This window comes from Hippopotamus amphibius, chromosome 7 (assembly GCF_030028045.1).
Source record: "Hippopotamus amphibius kiboko isolate mHipAmp2 chromosome 7, mHipAmp2.hap2, whole genome shotgun sequence".
Lineage (NCBI taxonomy): Eukaryota > Metazoa > Chordata > Mammalia > Artiodactyla > Hippopotamidae > Hippopotamus > Hippopotamus amphibius.
In genome coordinates this window covers 46818184-46835445 of record NC_080192.1, presented here as the reverse complement: position 1 = coordinate 46835445, position 17262 = coordinate 46818184, and the positions used below count along the sequence as shown (strand labels likewise).

General features: G+C 41.8%; 1 protein-coding gene and 1 long non-coding RNA gene across 2 annotated transcripts in view; one reads left to right on the top strand and one right to left on the bottom strand.

The window, feature by feature from the left end:
• MYRFL (myelin regulatory factor like) overlaps positions 1-8189 on the top strand; it is a 126134-nt gene extending 117945 nt beyond the window's left edge. Inside the window, 6 exon segments of the mRNA XM_057742277.1 lie at positions 1698-1760; positions 2436-2523; positions 4509-4583; positions 7427-7547; positions 7874-7948; positions 8103-8189. Coding sequence (XP_057598260.1) covers positions 1698-1760; positions 2436-2523; positions 4509-4583; positions 7427-7547; positions 7874-7948; positions 8103-8189 — 509 coding nt within the window.
• LOC130857042 (uncharacterized) lies at positions 1258-16928 on the bottom strand. Its single transcript, XR_009054751.1, has 3 exons — positions 16778-16928; positions 14076-14129; positions 1258-1545 (listed from the first exon to the last, which is right to left on the bottom strand). It is a non-coding gene; the product is annotated as an uncharacterized LOC130857042 (long non-coding RNA).
• Positions 16929-17262: the final 334 nt, after the last annotated feature.

Here is a 17262-nt window from a genome sequence, read left to right as displayed (position 1 = left end):
CTGTTGCTTTGCTTTTTACCCTGAAATTCTGTGCAGAAACTTGTTTTAGATCTTGTCTCTTTTTCTTTCCCATGAAAGCAGCACATACTGTATTAACTTATGTTTCTTGTTAAATAAGGTTAATGTCTTTGGGTTTTGCCCCAAATTATATTGAAAAACATAGATATTGTTTATGCAAATGAAGAACTGCAATAAAGAGTATATATAGTTTCAAAAATCTGCAAATTAAAAAAAAATTACTGCAAAAACTTTAAAATTCTTTTGTTAGGTTTTCTTAGAAACTCACTAAATGACTGCTTCTACTATCCACTTTAAAAAGATACATTTTTTTTCCCATAGCCTTAACAACAGTCATCTGATTGGTTACCTTTTCGAAATTGCTTTTAAAAATGCCTTTCCCGGACCTCCCTGGTGGTGTTGTGGTTAAGAATCCACCTGCAAATGCAGGGGACATGGGTTTGATCCCTGGTCCGAGAAAATCCCACATGCCATGGAGCAACTAAGCCCGTGAACCACAACTACTGAGCCCACGTGCTGCAACTACTGAAGCTTGCGCACCTAGAGCCCGTGCTCCACAACGAGAGAGGCCACCGCACTGAGAAGCCCGCACACTGCAATGAAGTGTAGCCGTCGCTTGGCACAACTAGGAAAAGCCTGCATGTAGCAACAAAGACCCAATGCAGCTAAAAAATAAATAAATAAATAAAATCAAGTATTAAGAATAATAATAATAAAATGCCTTTTTGGCTCTGACGGGTCATAACCACTCCCCTGGCTTCCTTCCCAACAAGCGAGCTCTGGCCCCACACCAGTGATTTGAGTCCTTTCCTCAGCTGGCTGCAGCTGAATTTTTACCTCAAGCTAGATTTTTTCCTGTGTGGATCACATTATGCTTGGAGTGACAGGTGATTCAAAGAATGTTAATAGAGGCTCCCTGTTCTGGAGTTGTTGAGAAAGGGCAAACATGCATGAAAAGTTAACAATCCAGAGATAACAGGCCCTTTGGTATAGTGATAGAGAAGATATCACTGATTGATCGCCACATAGAGGATTCAGGAATAATACATGCCCTGGCATTGGGATGGAGAGAGCTGTGCGCTGCAGTGATCTAATCCGGGATGGTGTCTTAGTCGGCTGGGACTGCCATAACAAAATGCCACAGACCAGGTGACTTAAACAACAGAAATTTATTTTCTCACAGTTCTAGAGGCTAGAAGTTCAAGATTAAGGTGTTTCCAGGTCTGGTTTTTTGAGGCCTCACTCTTTAGCTCGAAGATGGCCTCCTTCTCTCTGTGTCCTTACAAGGTCCCAGCTCCATGGCCTCTTCATGTCCTAATCTCCTCTTCTTATAAGAATGCCATTAAGATTGGATCAGGGCCCATCTTCACAGCCTCATTTTAGTTTAATTATCACTTTAAAGGCCCATCTGCAAACACAGTCACATTCCGAGGCACCAGGGGTTAGGGCTTCATGCATAAGATCTTGGAGGACGTAATTCAGTCTGAACCAGCTGGCTTTTTGGAGAAGGGCGACAATAAACGAGATCTGTAAGAAATGGCACAGGGTTGGATGGATTGAAAGGTGGCAGAGAGAAAGGGTGGGGAGACATTTAGTTGACAGAGACAAACTAGGTCACACACTGGGTTTCTTCTCAACCTGAACAAGCTTCGAGACTGACGGACATTTTTCCTCTTCAGGAGACAGGAGCACACCATTCTTGGCAGGAGAGGCCCTAACCAGCCTTGACTGGAGGAGCGACTGTAAGTATATGTTTGAGTGACTCTCTTCTTTGGCTTTGTGGAGCCCAGCAGAGTAATAACAAGCTGGGAAAGCATTGCTGGAGTAAGGCACAGGGAGAGGGGCCGCACTCTGCCGCAAACACCCATGGGGTTATGTTGCTATAATCGATACCAGCCTAACCATTAAGGAGGCCTTAGAAATGGTTGCATACTGCTAGGCATTTGTGGTTGATCTTCATGGATTTTAATAATTTATTTAAACTTCCTGCTCGCTTCTTCAATTTTTCTGCTAAATTTTTAGTTGGTTTTCTGTCTTCTGATTTTTTTTAAAGCTCTCTTTATTGGCAGATTGTGTATCACATTACACTCTCCATTTTCAATAAATTTCCATTTAGTAGGACTTCCATCATCCAGAAATTCTTTTGGATGTTATGGGGCTATCTATTGGAACTTGTATTTTGTTTTAATTTAATTTAATTTTGTTTTAGTTTTCTTAAAATTTACTGTAACAACAATAACAATAACAACAAAAGCCTTCACCCCTTTCTCTCCTTTTTTTCCCCCTATTTGAATGCAAATGGAATCCATTTATCTAGGAAACCCTTATATCACATTCTGCAGTTTGGAGCCTGTGCTGAGCACAATGCTCTTTTTCTCTGCGGAAGAGTTTACTTTCTTTATTTCTTCTCAATTCAGGGATTGATACAACCATCAGTTCTATTCAGATTATGGAAATCCAGCAAATAATAGATCGTCGGTATTGCAGTAGAAGCCTCCAGTGCGGGTGGGTAAGCCTCCCCATTATCCCCTGATTGTTCCTGGAATTTACTCAGGGCTCTGGGTTTTTGAGACTGGAATGAAAGCTGACGCTACACGGTAAAATCGATGTGTGCTTACATTGCTCCTTAAGTGAAAACACATTTGTTACATGGTGGATGAGGGAATCATAAAATGATGGGGATTAGCAAATGTCAATAAACCACAGCTCCAGAGATTACAGTCTCCTGGTTTAATGGGTAAGTCCAAAGCACAAAGCTTAGGGGGCAGCTCTGTGGCTGACTCTCTGAGGCCACATACCATAGGCACAGAGCTGTTAGTTAATTTTATAGAAAAGAAAAACATTACTGATGGCTCCCAGTTACACGTGAGCTGACATTTGTACATTTTAATGACAAGGGATATCATTATTTTAATTGTTGAAGAAATATAGCTTATCCTAACCTTTTCAGTTAAGAGAAAAAAAATCTAGGTATTGCAAAAGTTATCACAACGTTCACCTCTAGAGTATTGCCTGTATCGAGGTAACGATGCGTCTAGAAGCATAGGGGGCAAGCACAGAAGCTGTAGCAAACACAACATGCAAGCTGTAGGCATGAAGAATGAGGAGTTATTTTTCTGTATTTGGTCAATATTTACTGCGTTCGTTGAGCCTGCTAATATTCAAGCCTGCTAGGTTAGAGGCAAGGCTGTGCATTTTGAACCCGTGTCACAAATCCTATGGCTTCTCAGCCTCATTTCTTTTTCAGCCTGGTGTAACTTAGGCTTCAGGCTGATGGTCCTGACTTTTGAAAATAACCTGTATGGTGTTTTATGATTTGTTTATGACCTTTACATTCATTATCTCATTGAATTCGCACAAAATCACATGAGGTTGCTATTATTTTATCCCCATTTTGCCGTTACGAAACGTGAGGCTCACTGAGCTTGAAACAGTCAGAAACAGACATAATTAGTTCAGTAGAATGAAGAGTGAGATGATTTGGGTTCAAATTCCAGCACTTGGACAAGATGTTTATTCTCCCCGTGTACCGGTTTGTTGGCTGTAAGATGGGGATACTTACTAAGGAGCTGGATATCTGGAAAGCACACAGATGTTGGGAGGCACGTGGTAGGAAACGAGTTCTGTTTATCTAAGCTTCCTCCAATGGGACAAAGCCCTCCTGATCCCAATTCAGATCTATTGCTTTTATTTTGCTTTTTCATTTTTAACAACTCAGTTTAGCATTCATTAACGAGAATTTAAAATGATTGGCTCTTTTCCCCATTTATCTGGTTTTAAGTTATTTCTCCATATAATTCAAGGGAAGTCCAGGTCATAAGAAATTGTATTAGATACAATATGTCTTTTTGCTAGAGTTTTCATTACAATATCAATCAAAAGAACTCCCCCGTTTCCCTAAGCATCCCTCCCCAAGGGCAGGAGGAATCGCTGTATAACATTTCTGTCTTGCAGTTTTCTCCATTACTAAATGGTAATTAGGACTATAATAATTTTAGTTGATTCCAGTTCTGAAAGAACATGATATTTCCTGCTAATGTTGCCTAAAAGGGAGTGATTTACTGTAGAAAAGCTGGTATTTATTATTTCCAATTCTCCTTTCCAGAGGGATTGTTAGTTTGAGGTCTTTGCCTCATTTGTCTTCTGAAATCTGTATCTGCTTAAGGGGAATTGCAGTCATTTCCTATTCATTTAGTTTTGTGCATTTGGTCTGGGATTTGATTTTCTGTCATTTCTTCTGTGTGTTTCAACAAACGGTAAATCTCTGTGGTATATTTTATATATAGTAAGATCTGAAAGAGATCACTTTGACATTTGACAGGTATGTCTTTGAAAAACATGAAACTATGCCATGTGAAACTTGATTTTCTGTATCTATTACGTATTATAGAATATGTCACAGTTTACATAGTATACAGAAAGTAGAAAAAAGCCTTTTGAACCCTTCCCTGTGTGTTTTGATTTGTGGTTTTATTTTTTTCTGTAATTAGGTCTGGAAATTACAATTACCATGTTCCTGTTAACAAGTACACACCTACCAATGTCAAATTCTCTCTGGAAATCAAGTAAGTGTATCGCTGTAAAAGACAGTCCTGTTGTTATCATTATTTGAATAACACTCCTGAATTTCCTTTACAACTTGATCAATAAGTTAGGCGGTGGAAAGTTATCAGTTAAAGAATAATGGTTGGGTGGAAAGGTAGTCCAGTTTGAGGGAGGGTTTTGCAAAATGAAGGCTGGGACCACCTTCCAGGCTCCCTCCAGTGGAAATGGAAAGGCTCTGGGTTGTATCCTCACACCTACAAAGTGACAGCGACCCTGGGTGTGATACTCTCAGACTGCCCCTGGCTGCGTCCCTTTGAATTCGGGTGGGAGCTAGAGCAGTAGTGTGGCCCTGGCCCCTGGATAGGGGGCTGCACGTTTTTGTGAGCTTCTGGGAGCAATGCTGATGCAGACACCACACCCTTCCCCTGGGGGAGTTGGCAAAAAGGAGCCAGAGTTTGGAGGTGGGCAGGCCAGGGTTCAGATTTTGTCTCTGTCACTTACTAATGCTGTAATCTTGGAGAAACCGCTTATTCTCTCTGAGCTACTGTTTATCGATTTATAAGATGAGTTTGATGTTATACCATAACAAGGAGAGCCTCTGTGAGGATCACTGATAATAATAGTGAAATTAATAACTACCATTTGCTGAGCACGGACTACACGCCAGACACTCTACACTTTACTGCTGTCATATAATCCTCACAGCAACCCTCCGAGGTTGGTATTTTTTTTCTAGTTTATATTTTGCAGACGGGAACACTTAGTTTAGAGAGGTCAAAAAGCTGTCCCGAAACTCATAGCAAGTAAGTGGTGACGCTGCACTTCAAATCAGCCCTTCCTTTTAACCACCACTTTCCTGCCTCCCCAGTGAGATGAGCTGTGTAAGAACCTTGCCCCTTCCAAGCACACAGCACGCACTTCGTATTAGGACTGCCTTTCCTCCCCAAATCACAACACTCTAATCTATTTTATCAGCTATTTTAAATAAGCATGATACTTTAAGGCTTTTGCAGAAATTATGCAATGAGAAGATAGATGGTGTTTATTTTGGGTCTCTTGATCTTAGTTTCTCCTTCGGCCCTTCCATATTTCCTCTCTTCTCCCTTTCCTTTCTCCCTTTCTTTCCCTTTCCTCTGTCCTCCCCTCTCTCCTTCTCCTTCCCCAGCTCTGTTATCTTTCTCCATCATTTCCTCCTCCCCCCACCCTCACCCTGTCTCTTCCTCTGTTTCACTCAGACTTCATACTCTTCTCACCCACTTTGCTTCTACAATGCGCTAATGACACAAGCCAACTGCTTGCCTTGGAAAGGTTTGTTTCAGGCAGCTAAAATTCCATGACTCAGAACCCACCATATTTCAAGGCTGAGCAAAAGCTAAATGTACTATTTTGTAGCACTCCCTGAGCAACCTGGAACAGCGTTTCCTTATTTGTTCCTAGCTTCAATGGAGGGAAATAAGTGAAGTGGTACATCCCCTGAAGTGGCAGGAGGTCATCTTGAATCACTAAATCAGGCTTTTTAGTTTAAGAATTATTTTTTTTCTAACATAGGTGGTATACTCAACCAAGATTGTAGGTTGTCCCACTTGTGCAAAAAGATTGTTTCCAAAGACAGATGGATCTCGGGACTTCCCTGGTGGTGCAGTGGTTAAGAATTTGCCTGCCAATGCAGGGGACGCGGGTTTGAGCCCTGGTCCGGGAAGATCCCACATGCTGCGGAGCAACTAAGCCCTTGCATCACAACTGCTGAGCCTGTGCTCGAGAGTCAGAGAGCCCACGTGCCGCAACTACTGAGAAGCCACCGCAGTGAGAAGCCCGCACACCGCAATGAAGAGTAGCCCCTGCTAGCCGCAACTAGAGAAAGCCCGCGTGCAGCAACGAAGACCCAACTCAGCCAATTGAATTAATTAATTACTTGAAAAAAAAAAAAGACAGATGGATCTCATCCTCTTGATGATGATTCTTGGGCCAGCCTCCAGAGAAGAACCATTCTTTCTGGCAGGTCTTCCACTCTGATAGCTTTAAGGGCTTATAATTTGGGGCTCACCCCCACATCCCTACCTGTGTTGTTTGCCTCTCTGATTCAAACAATACCTAACCAGAGCAGAATCTGAAATCAGAATCTGAAATCCCGGAAACTTCAGATAGAAGCAAATTCAGCTGCCAGTGAAAAGAGAAGGGATATATCCAAAAATTATTTTAAAATCTATGGAGATAAGAAGTTCTGATGTTGAGGTGATTTAAGTTGTGAGATTAGGTTTTAGAGACTGTCATACGTTATCTCAGCTTTAGTTTTAGTCAGTTCCAGGCTATTAAAACAAGAATCCCATAGACTGGGTGGCTTAAACCACAAACATTCATTTCTGACAGTTCTGGAGGTTGGGAAGTCCAAGATCAAGGCACTGGCAGATTTGGTGTCTGCTGAGAGTCCACTTGCTGGTTGATAGGTTGCTGTCTTCTCTCTATGTACTCACATGGCAGGAGGGGTGAGAGAGCTCTCTAGGCTCCTTTTTATAAGGGCACTAGTCCTACTCATGAGGGCTCCACCGTTATGACCTAGTCACTTCCTAAAGGCTCTACCGCCTAACACCATCATATTGGAGGTTAGGATTTAAACATACAAATTTGGGGGATCACACAAACATTCAGTCCATAACAGTGGTCATCTGAGGTTTTCTTTCTGTTATAATGAGACATGAACTAGTGTATTGGCATCCGTGAGCTTTGTGTAATAACATGCCTATTTGGAACTTTGAATGGATTTCCAAGTTATATTCCCATTAGACCCTCTTCTTATCAAGATGTAGCCTAGTGGGAGCTGGTAGCTGCTTTTCCATTTGCCCTTTCTTTCCTTTGTCTCTTGAAGCACAACAGAGCCATTGATAGTCTTCCAGTGCCAGTTCACCCTTGGAAATATGTGTTTCCATAGTAAAAGGGATGCCAACGGCATGCAAAGCGACCAAGAAGCCTCCCAGGAGATGACACAGGTAACGTTTTCCAGCTCCTCAGAATTCTGTCCCCATTCTAGAAGAAGTGTGTCTACAGCTGTGGCACAGCCTCTGTTCCTCACTAAGAGAGAGATGCCATGAACCACAGGCCAGTGTTGCCTTTTGCTGACTCTGATTGCAGGGCTTTGTTCAGCATCTTCTGTGCATTCTTCAGAAGCTGCAGACTTTTCCAGCAACACCATCAAAAGCTATTGCCATGAATACCTCTCCTACAGCAGTCAAGGGAATACTTTGTCAGCCTATGTTCTTTCCAGCTGAGTGTAAAATATCGTTATGAAATGGGTCTCTCTTTCACTCACATTTAGGGGTATCAGCACATTTGGAGCCTCCCTGTGGCCCCACTCTTTGACAGCGCGTACCATTTTCGGGTAGCTGCGCCGGTAAGCTGCCTTTTTTTCTTTTTCTTTTCAGTGAGAAAGAAATGGACCATTAAATAAATAGATGGATAAATAAATAAATAGATAGATAAATAACTAATTACAATTAATTCTTACGTTAATCATCCTCTCTTTTCTTTTCCCCCTGTCCTGACAGGATTTAGCTGACTGTTCATCGGATCCTTATTTTGCCGGGATATTCTTTACAGACTACTTCTTTTACTTCTATCGACAGTGTGTCTAATTTATTCAAGTTTGTTTGGGGACTTTACCAAAGAAAAATACTCAAATACAGTTAACGGAAACTTATATCCTCTTGCAACTTCTTTCTTCTCTTTGTAAAACATTCACATTTGTTGCTGAAGGACTTTTTCCAGGCTTTGACTTCCAAGGGTTTTGAGATATTACTGAGGAGAATAAAGTGTTTGCTGGAACTTGAGATAATGTGGTGTTTGATTTTGCCATGACCATGAGGAAGACATTTCCTGGAGTGAACAGCACTGTTGCATTTGAAACTACTGCTTCTGTTATTAAGGAAGCTGTGAGGTCAAAATTGGCAGGTTTAACTTTACGCTTTGTCTTAATGTATGTCAATGCTTTTGAGAAAAACAAAAAGGCCTATTTCAGCCAGGTCACCTCGGACCCACTAAACACAGACTCTTGAGCATTTGTGATATGGTGTGTGTTGGGGGAGGGGTGATGGTGTCTGATGCTGAGCTCACATTTAGGCCAACTATTGCTCTGTGTGTGTGCACGTGTGCACATGCATGCATGCAGACTACATACACTGGCACAGAGAATGTAGCTTGCTAATAAACTGGATTTGAGAAAAATAATTGCAGTTCTGCTTTGTAATATTTGATGGATGCTAACTTTCTGTATCCTCTTGGGAAGCACCAGCTTGTGACAGGTCCTTTAAGGTAACCCAGTCTAGGCTCAGATAGTTGCATTTGATCTTCCAGTTGTCATTGCTTTGTTTTTGTTCTCCTTCCTCTGCAAATTAGGGGTTCTCTTAAAGGGCATTAAGACCCATCTCCATTGTTTACAGCTGAATTAGCTTTGCATATTTCTACCTGGCTTACGGGTGGATTTGTATGCCCATCCCAACTTAGAAGAGCCAGAAATCCTCTAGCTGGAGTGTATCAACTATATCTTTTATTTGCTGTATTCTGATGTTTTGACATCTTGGGGTCTTGCTGACCCTCATGGGACTCTAACCCCTCGGGTTAGCCAGTTCCTAGAGATAATAAACAACTTGGCCACCAGCGGTTTTCAAATATGAGCCAGCCAATCCAGACTGGACACCCCAGCCACCTCCTTTTCTTATACTTGGGGCCACTATCCACCTGCCCTAATTGCTCCAGGGCCATGTACCAGACAGCTAAGGACAGCCCCTATAGCCCAGAGCTTGCTGCAATTACTTAAACTAGCCAATCCTAAGCCCGTTTCCCCTGCCCCACCTGTTCGTTTCGTGGAAACCACAATAAAGGCTTTTGCCCACGGTTCCTCCCTCTCCCTCTGCCTCCTGACTGACCCTGGTGTTTCCCAGTGTGGCCCCCCCCCCCCACAAGGCATGGCCTGTCCCCTCCTCTCAGGAATGGTGATCATCTTCTGACCTGTTGACCTTCCTATACCTTAAATTTTCCTTAATACGCTGTATTTTAGGACATGGAGATTCAAGCCACTCCAGCTCTAGCTTCAGGTAGCAAGGCTGTTGAATGGCTGGTCTTCCCTTAACTTACTGTTGGCACGTGTGATACTGTAATTTACAATAAGAAATGTTTATTTGATTTTTGTCTCCTGTTCCTGGCACCTTTGGAATTCCCTAAGTGCTGAGAGAGATAAAGGTGTCTTTTGTTTTGTCAATGAGGTGACATTTGGATGGCACCAAAGGATGGGGGCTGGTTGCCAGGACAACCAATCCTGTGATTAGAGGGTTTGAACTTCCAGTCCCGCCTGTGATCTCTGGGGAGCGACAAGAGGCTGGAGGTTGATTTCAATCACCAGTGGCATAATTTAATTAATCTTGCCTGTGTAATGAATCCAGGGTTTGGAGAGCTTGTGAGTTGGTGAACACGTGGAATTTGGGAAGAGTGGCAGCCCTTGGAGAGGGCATGGGGGTTTTGCACCCTTTCTCTGCTCCTTACCCTGTGTATCTCTTCCATCTGGCTGTTTCTGAGTTATATTCTTTTATAATAAACATATAATCTAGTAAGTAAAATGTTTCTCTGAGTTCTGTGAGCCACTCTGGCAAATTAATCAAACCCAAAGAGGGGGTATGGGGGGAACTTTAATCTATGGCTGGCAGGTCAGAAGCACACGTGATGACCTGGGCTGGCACCTGGCTGAAGTGGGGGTGGGGAGCAGGACTGAGCCCTCAACCTATGGAATCTGCAGCTGTCTCCCAGTAGATAGTATCAGAATCGAGCTGGATTGTTGGACACCCAGCTAGTGTCTGAGAACGGTTTGGTGGTGTGGGGGTAAGACTCCTCCATACAGTGGAATTGGGTCCCAGAACTCTTTTTAGCTCATGAATCAATTAGGATGAGACGGATATTTTTTCCACCTTGACAGTGGTCATCAGTAGGTAATAATAATTCTCCCTTTCCTTATTTTCAAATGTGATTAAACACGTGCCATGTGGATGGAAATTATAAAAGCTATTAAGAAAAGACGTGCCTTACTTACACAAAAGACATTTTGAAATACTTTATGGACACAAAGGTAGTTTAACCCAGTAGGAGCTGAGACTTTGGAGCCAAACAGACCTTGCCTTGGTCCTGAATCCTGACTTTATTTATGTATCTTTGAGCAAGTTACTTAACTTCTCTAAGCCTCAATTTCCTCAGTTATAGAAGAAGACAGTGAGTATCTGCAACAGATAGGATTAAAATACGTAAAGCACAGATAGGCTCTAAATAAATATAAACTATTATTGTTATAGAGAACAGAATAAAGATTACAGCGGGGTAATAAAGGGATTGAGTAACTGAACACTCACGTACACAGAGGCACTCCATCAACTGTGAAAACCAAACTGCAGAGAGAGCTTACGCATGTGTGTTACATAATGTTTATATCTTTTCTATATTTGGAAAATTGTTTTCCTTTTTACTAACAGCACAGCCTTTATAGAAAATTAAATAAGCTAGTTAATTCTTGGGAGTTCAGGATTCCTCCAGTTTCTTAGATTCAAACTCAAACTTGGTTCTCCTGAATTGTAGTATCAGCCTGTCCTAGCATAACCTTGGTCTGGAGACTGGAGTTGCCACTCCATTTTTAAAATAACATCCCAGGGGATTGGTGTAGGAGAGACTCCATTAATTTGATTCTTCTACCGGTAAATACTTGTCAGTAGCAAAGCTGTAAGAGTTCTTTTCGGCACTTAAATCCCATGTTCTTATTCACTCACAAATGTTCAGGATAATATGGGGGTTTCAGATATCTAGTTGAGTAATGTTGCCTATAAGGGTATTTCTGTAAAATGAATACTGTTTTCCCACTAATTCATAAAAAACTGAAAGTCTTTTCCCCACCGAAAACTTACTGCAGGAGATGTGTTGAAAGACTTTAGAATGAAAGGATTTAAGAGAGCAAACAGACCTGTGACAGTCTGTGGCTTCTTGGCATCAGTTAGGCCTAGAATAGACTTTGCTGTAAGTTTCTTTTTGTATTTACAGCACTTCTCCAGTTGTTAGATGTCCACTGTGGACTGCGCTGCTTCAGAGCAAATGATTTTTCCTTATGCCAGAGAATTCTCTGAATTTCTACTGGAATATTCCCAAATTCACATGATTAAAATGTCTGTGAGAGTATTCCTCTCAAAACCCATAACCCCACTTTAATCATGAGCAGAACATTAGACAAATCCCAACTGAGGGACAGTCTGCAAAATACCTGAGCAGTACTACTCAAAATTCTGGAGGTTGTCAAAAACAAAGGAAGTCTGGGAAGTGGTCACAGCCGAGAGGAGCTTTTTTTTTTTTTAAATTGTGGCCACACCATGTGGCTTGCGGGATCTTAGTTCCCCGACCAGGGATCAAACCTGGGCCCACGGCAGTGAAAGCACCGGGTCCTAACCACTGAACCGCCAGGGAATTCCCAAGAGGAACTTAAAAAGACATAATAACTAAATGTAATGTGGTATTCTAGAGGTGACCCTGGCACCAAAAAAGATTAGATACAAACTAAGGAAGTTTAAAGTATAGACTTAGTTAATAATAACGTATAGCATAAATATTGGTTCATTTTCTGTGACAGATATATCATACTAATGTTAAGATGTTAATCATAGGGGAAACTAGGCGTGGGGTTTATGGGGATTCTGTGTACTAGCTTCATAATTTTTTTTAAATCTAAATTTGTTCTAAGTTTTTAAAACATTAAAAAAAAAGGAAGAGATGAAGTGCATACTAGCTGGGCTGAAATAGCACATGCTGCCACACGGTGCCCCTTGTGCTAACATGAGTTCAATTCTGCACATCAATTTAATTAGCTTCCAAGTATCACAAAGAATACTACATAATATAAAATATAAATACTATAAAATATAAGATAACATATAACAAAGGATTACAATGATTTTTCTTGAGTTCTCATACAGGAACGCAAAAAAGCTCTATCAAATTTTTTTTTTCAAACAGCCAAACCATAAAAATTCACATAAAACAATTAACATGTATGGGTTCAGACCTCTAGCATTTAAAAGTAAAAACATTTGGTAGAGCTCTTAACCTATCTCTTCTTCCATTTTTATTTTTATTTATTTTTCCTACACAATTTTTCAATTTCAACTTCAGTGGCAGATTCCCAACAACATATTATTTGAGTCACGCATCTGAAGATCCTCAAGAGAAGAGCAACAAAGCAGTTCTGTTGGCAGTTTACAAACCTCCTCTCGCTGGGTTCTCACAAGAACCTTGTGATGCTGGGAGTGAGGGGGAGTTATTCATAGATCTCCATTCTGCAGATAAGGAGACTGAGGCACAAAGAGGTTGCACAAGGAGAAGAGGTGAGCCAGGTTTTCTGGTGTTAAATCAATCCACCTCCACTGTATACATATCTTATTCAGCATGGGCTGTCATATGAAATTTAAGATTGGGTGGCTTAAACAACAGGAATTTATTTCTCACAGTTCTGGAGACTGGAGAGTCTAAGAGCAAGGTGCCAGCAGGCTCACTGTCTGGTAAGGGCTGGATCCTTGAGTTGAGACAGCTGCCTTCTTGCTGCGCCCTCATGATCTTTCATGATCTTTCCTTAATGCATGGACATGGAGGGAGGGAGAGAGAGATAGAGAAATCAAGTTCTTTAGTGTCTCTTTTCACAAGGGCACTAATCCCATCATGAGGGCCCAGTCTTCATGACCTTGTCTAAACCTAATTACCTCCCCCAAATCAGATCTCCAAATACCATCACACTGGGGACTAGACTTCAACATAAAACTGAGCAGAATCCTGAAGGGGGCTTTCCAGGGGCAGACCACCCCTGTGTCCCTCACCTCCTTTTTGTAGAAAAGCTTTAGCCTCTTAGGCTTTCTCTGAGCTCCAAAGATCAAATTTAATCAGAGAAGTGAGAAAATGCAGAAACAAAGGAAAACAGTCAAGCAGACAAAAATAAGAGTTTATCCATAAAACAAAGTCAAGGACCTTTAGTTTCTCCTCAAGAGCTATTGATAATATCCTGAGCCATATTCTTAAATTATTTTGCAGATACTAAAACCCTCATCAGGTGGAAGAAGTTAATTACATGATGACCAGCAGCACGTAGACCCCCAGACTGGTTGGAACCAGAAGGTTGATGATTGAGATTTCTGAAACATCACCCTGTTACCTCATCATCAACCAATCAGAGCATTGTGCACAGGCTGAGAAAGCATCCTGCAACCCTCTCCCTCACACTGTCTTAAAAAAACCCTTCCCTAAAAGCCATTGGGGAGTTTGGATCTTTGAGCATGAGCTGCCCATTCCCTTTGCTTGGCACCCTGCAATAAATACTGTACTTTCCTTCACCACACCCGTTGTCAGTAGATTGGCTTTGCTTCATGTTAGGTGAATGGACCCAAGTTCAGTTTGGTAACAAGCATATGAATTCAACAGTGAGACAATTCAGTCAATAGCATGACATCACTTACCCTTTGGAAATTTTTTCCTTTCTTCACAACTCTTCAAAGTTTGCAAAAGACCACCTGCCAAAAAGGCACTAACATGTTAATGGCTCTGGTAAGTGATACTTACACTTACCAGGCCCTGTGAGCTGATAGGATTTATTAGAGTCCATTTAGTCATAATATAGAATAGAGAGAAGGCAGAGGGACAGACATGGGTGGAATTCCCCTGTCACCAGCCACTAAGTTACATCTATTTATATTGCACCAGGGCTTAATAGCTCACTTGAGAATGCTAAATACCAACCTCACTCTGAGGAACACTTTTGGAAAAACTTTGCTTGGCAAAGCTAAAAGTGTTTTGGTTTTCATTTCTTCAAGGACATATGCCACTGATTTTTGTGTCTGATTCTAAACAGCCAGTTGAGCCTCTTAAACAGCATCCAAGGATTTAAAATCTAGTGCATTTTTGATGGGTGGTTGTTTAAAACCTGAAGAAGCACAGCTTCAGAGATTTCTAGTTTACCAACAGTGTTCCATATACGGCTCCCTCTTTTCTTGGCTGGATTCTGTGAATGGAGAGTCTTTGTCAATCCTTGAGACATATTATTGGAGGAAGGGATGGATGCCAAAGATTACAATCTCATTCCTTCAATTTCTTGATAGCCCCATGCAAATATAAATGAGATCACATTTTAGAAAGACTCTTGATAACGTCTTTGCCAGAGTTGAATTCTCAAGCCATGTTTAGCTGTACCAGCCTGACCTCCTGTTTAAATGCAGAATAACTGGGAAAAGAACTAGACTCAGAGCCAGGAAGCTTGGTCCTGGTCTTGGCTCAATAACTCGCCATTAGTGTCATCTTGGATACTTTATTTCACTTCCCCAGTTGCAAAATTGGCCCATAATAGTCCTGCCTACACTAAGGGTTACTGTGGACACTACCTGAGATATTTATGTGAAACCTCTTTGTAAAGTGGAAAGTGTACAAACACAAGAATCATTAATGGTGGTCCCTGGGAAGACATTATTTTGAACGAGTAAGTAAGAAGTTAGAAATTCTCACTTCCTTTCATGAGCTTCAGTCTATTATGCTTAGGGTAAGTTACTTACATTTCCATCCACCATCTTTTTCAACTAGAAAACATATAGCCCTCAATAGATGCTCAATCAACATTTGTTAAATGAAAGGTGAGTAAATAGAAACATTGCTTCTCATTCACCAGGGAATATGTCAAGATGGCATACTGAAGCAGATTTGAATTCCTCTCAGGATTTCATCATGGTTTTTTTTGTTTTTTTTTTTTCTTTTTTCTTTTTTTTGCTATTATTTGGAATAATAGAGTGTTACTATTTTCTTCTCCAAGCACATCTAAGACATGCCTAAATGACTTCCAATAGAAACTAGAAACTCAAATGGGCTATTGTCTGTTAGAGGATTCCAGACCCTAAGAGTCCATTATGGCTTATTATTCATCATGTATATTTATACTTCTGCACTTTATTCTGTACAACTGTGTAAGAATCTAAATTAATTGCAGATTAATTGTAAAGCATTTAATGAGTGTTTCGTACTGTATCCAAACATTGAATGCATTATGACAGTAATTAAGCTGCTGTAGTCTTCCCTTGAAGTGAGTTGTAAGATCTCAAGCTTCTCATCCTATACAATTACTGAACTTTTCCCTTTATTGTAGATATTCTTGGCTCTCAGGAGCAGTCACTGGAATTATCTACCATAGAGAAGCTACTCAAGATTACGTTAAGAAGAAAAAGGTTCTTAGTCCCTTCATGGCAGGCCATTCACTTCTAAGAAAACATTCCAGTAGAGATGATCTTCCTCATATTCAGCTCCCGAGCTCTGTAACAGCTTGTTCATTTTCACTCACTGACTCACTCTCTCACTCACTTAAACACCTGTGGAGGACTTTCTATTGCCAGGCTCTGAGTACAGTGCTGGGACACAAGAGAAGCCTGGCATCCTTCCTGACCTTTCTGAGGCATCCACTGTCCGGTGGACTAGCCAGACAGCCATCGCACAGTATGAAAAGTGCTGTAACTGTGACATTGACATTGTGCTGTGAGAGTACAGGAAAGGGGTGATACATCCTGCCTCTCAGGTAAATGCGAAAGAGGATTAGAGGGAGGAAAAAAAGAGGCTTCAAGCAGGAAGAGGTATCTGAGCTATTTGGGTCTAAAAGGGTGATAAATGTTGTGTGTGTGTGTATTTAAACAGAGAAATGGAAAAAGGTAGCAGTTACATAGGAATCAATTTTTTACATGGAAGACTCTGATTTTAAATGCATCAGGAACTGCTAAGTGAATAATTACCGCCCCCACCCACCTGAGCCAGCTTTTCTGCCAGCTTTGCTTAAGGGAGAGGCACTCCTCTTTCTGAAAGACACCCCTTCTCTTTTTCAGCTCCAAGAGCTGGCCATCTGTCCCAGAAGATTCAAGGAAACCGTGGGAAAGGCAAAACACGCTGGGTGGGGCAGGGGATGAGTCAGGGAACCGGCGACCAGACTGTGGGTGAGAGGCTCAGCCTCAGGACAGTGACTGGCGCTTCCACAGGAGCCACGTGCGCGCCCTCTCCCGTGGTGGAGGCTTGCTAAATACCTGCACAGGAGCAGAGGGCCAGCTGCATGGAACAAAAGCCCACAAGTCTTTTGGTAACTCTGCCCATTTTGAAATAGAGAGGTCTTCCTTTCTAAAGAAAGCTTACTGCTCACTTTTAAGTCTCACGCGCTCATGATAGTGGCGTCTCCGGGATGCCTTCCTCCTTATTTTGGTTGCAGCCCCCACTGATTTTCTTTCTGCGATTACTTTGCCAGCTTTCAATCCCTGTGAATCAGGTGAAATGGACACCACTTCCTCACTCCAGAGAAGAACCCAGGCCTGAGCAAAGAAAATATTGCCTTCCCTTGGGAACCGCGATTGGTTTAGGGTGAGCACGTGACCCAAATCAGGCCCATCAGTACCATCCCTGGGAGTCTGACTGGAACTGTAAGCAGTGGTGTATTCTCCATGGGCGTTATTAAGCTGGTAGGAGTAAGCCTGCAGCTGCTGGGAGCCGTCTTATCGTCACGGTGGACTGCTTGCCTGAGCTTGAAGCTAGCACAGAGGAAAGCGGAGCTGAGATAGGAGGACAGATTTCCAAGCCTGATATCTGCTCCCCTTCCCTCTGCCCCCTTCCGTGGATGTACCAGTTAGGTGG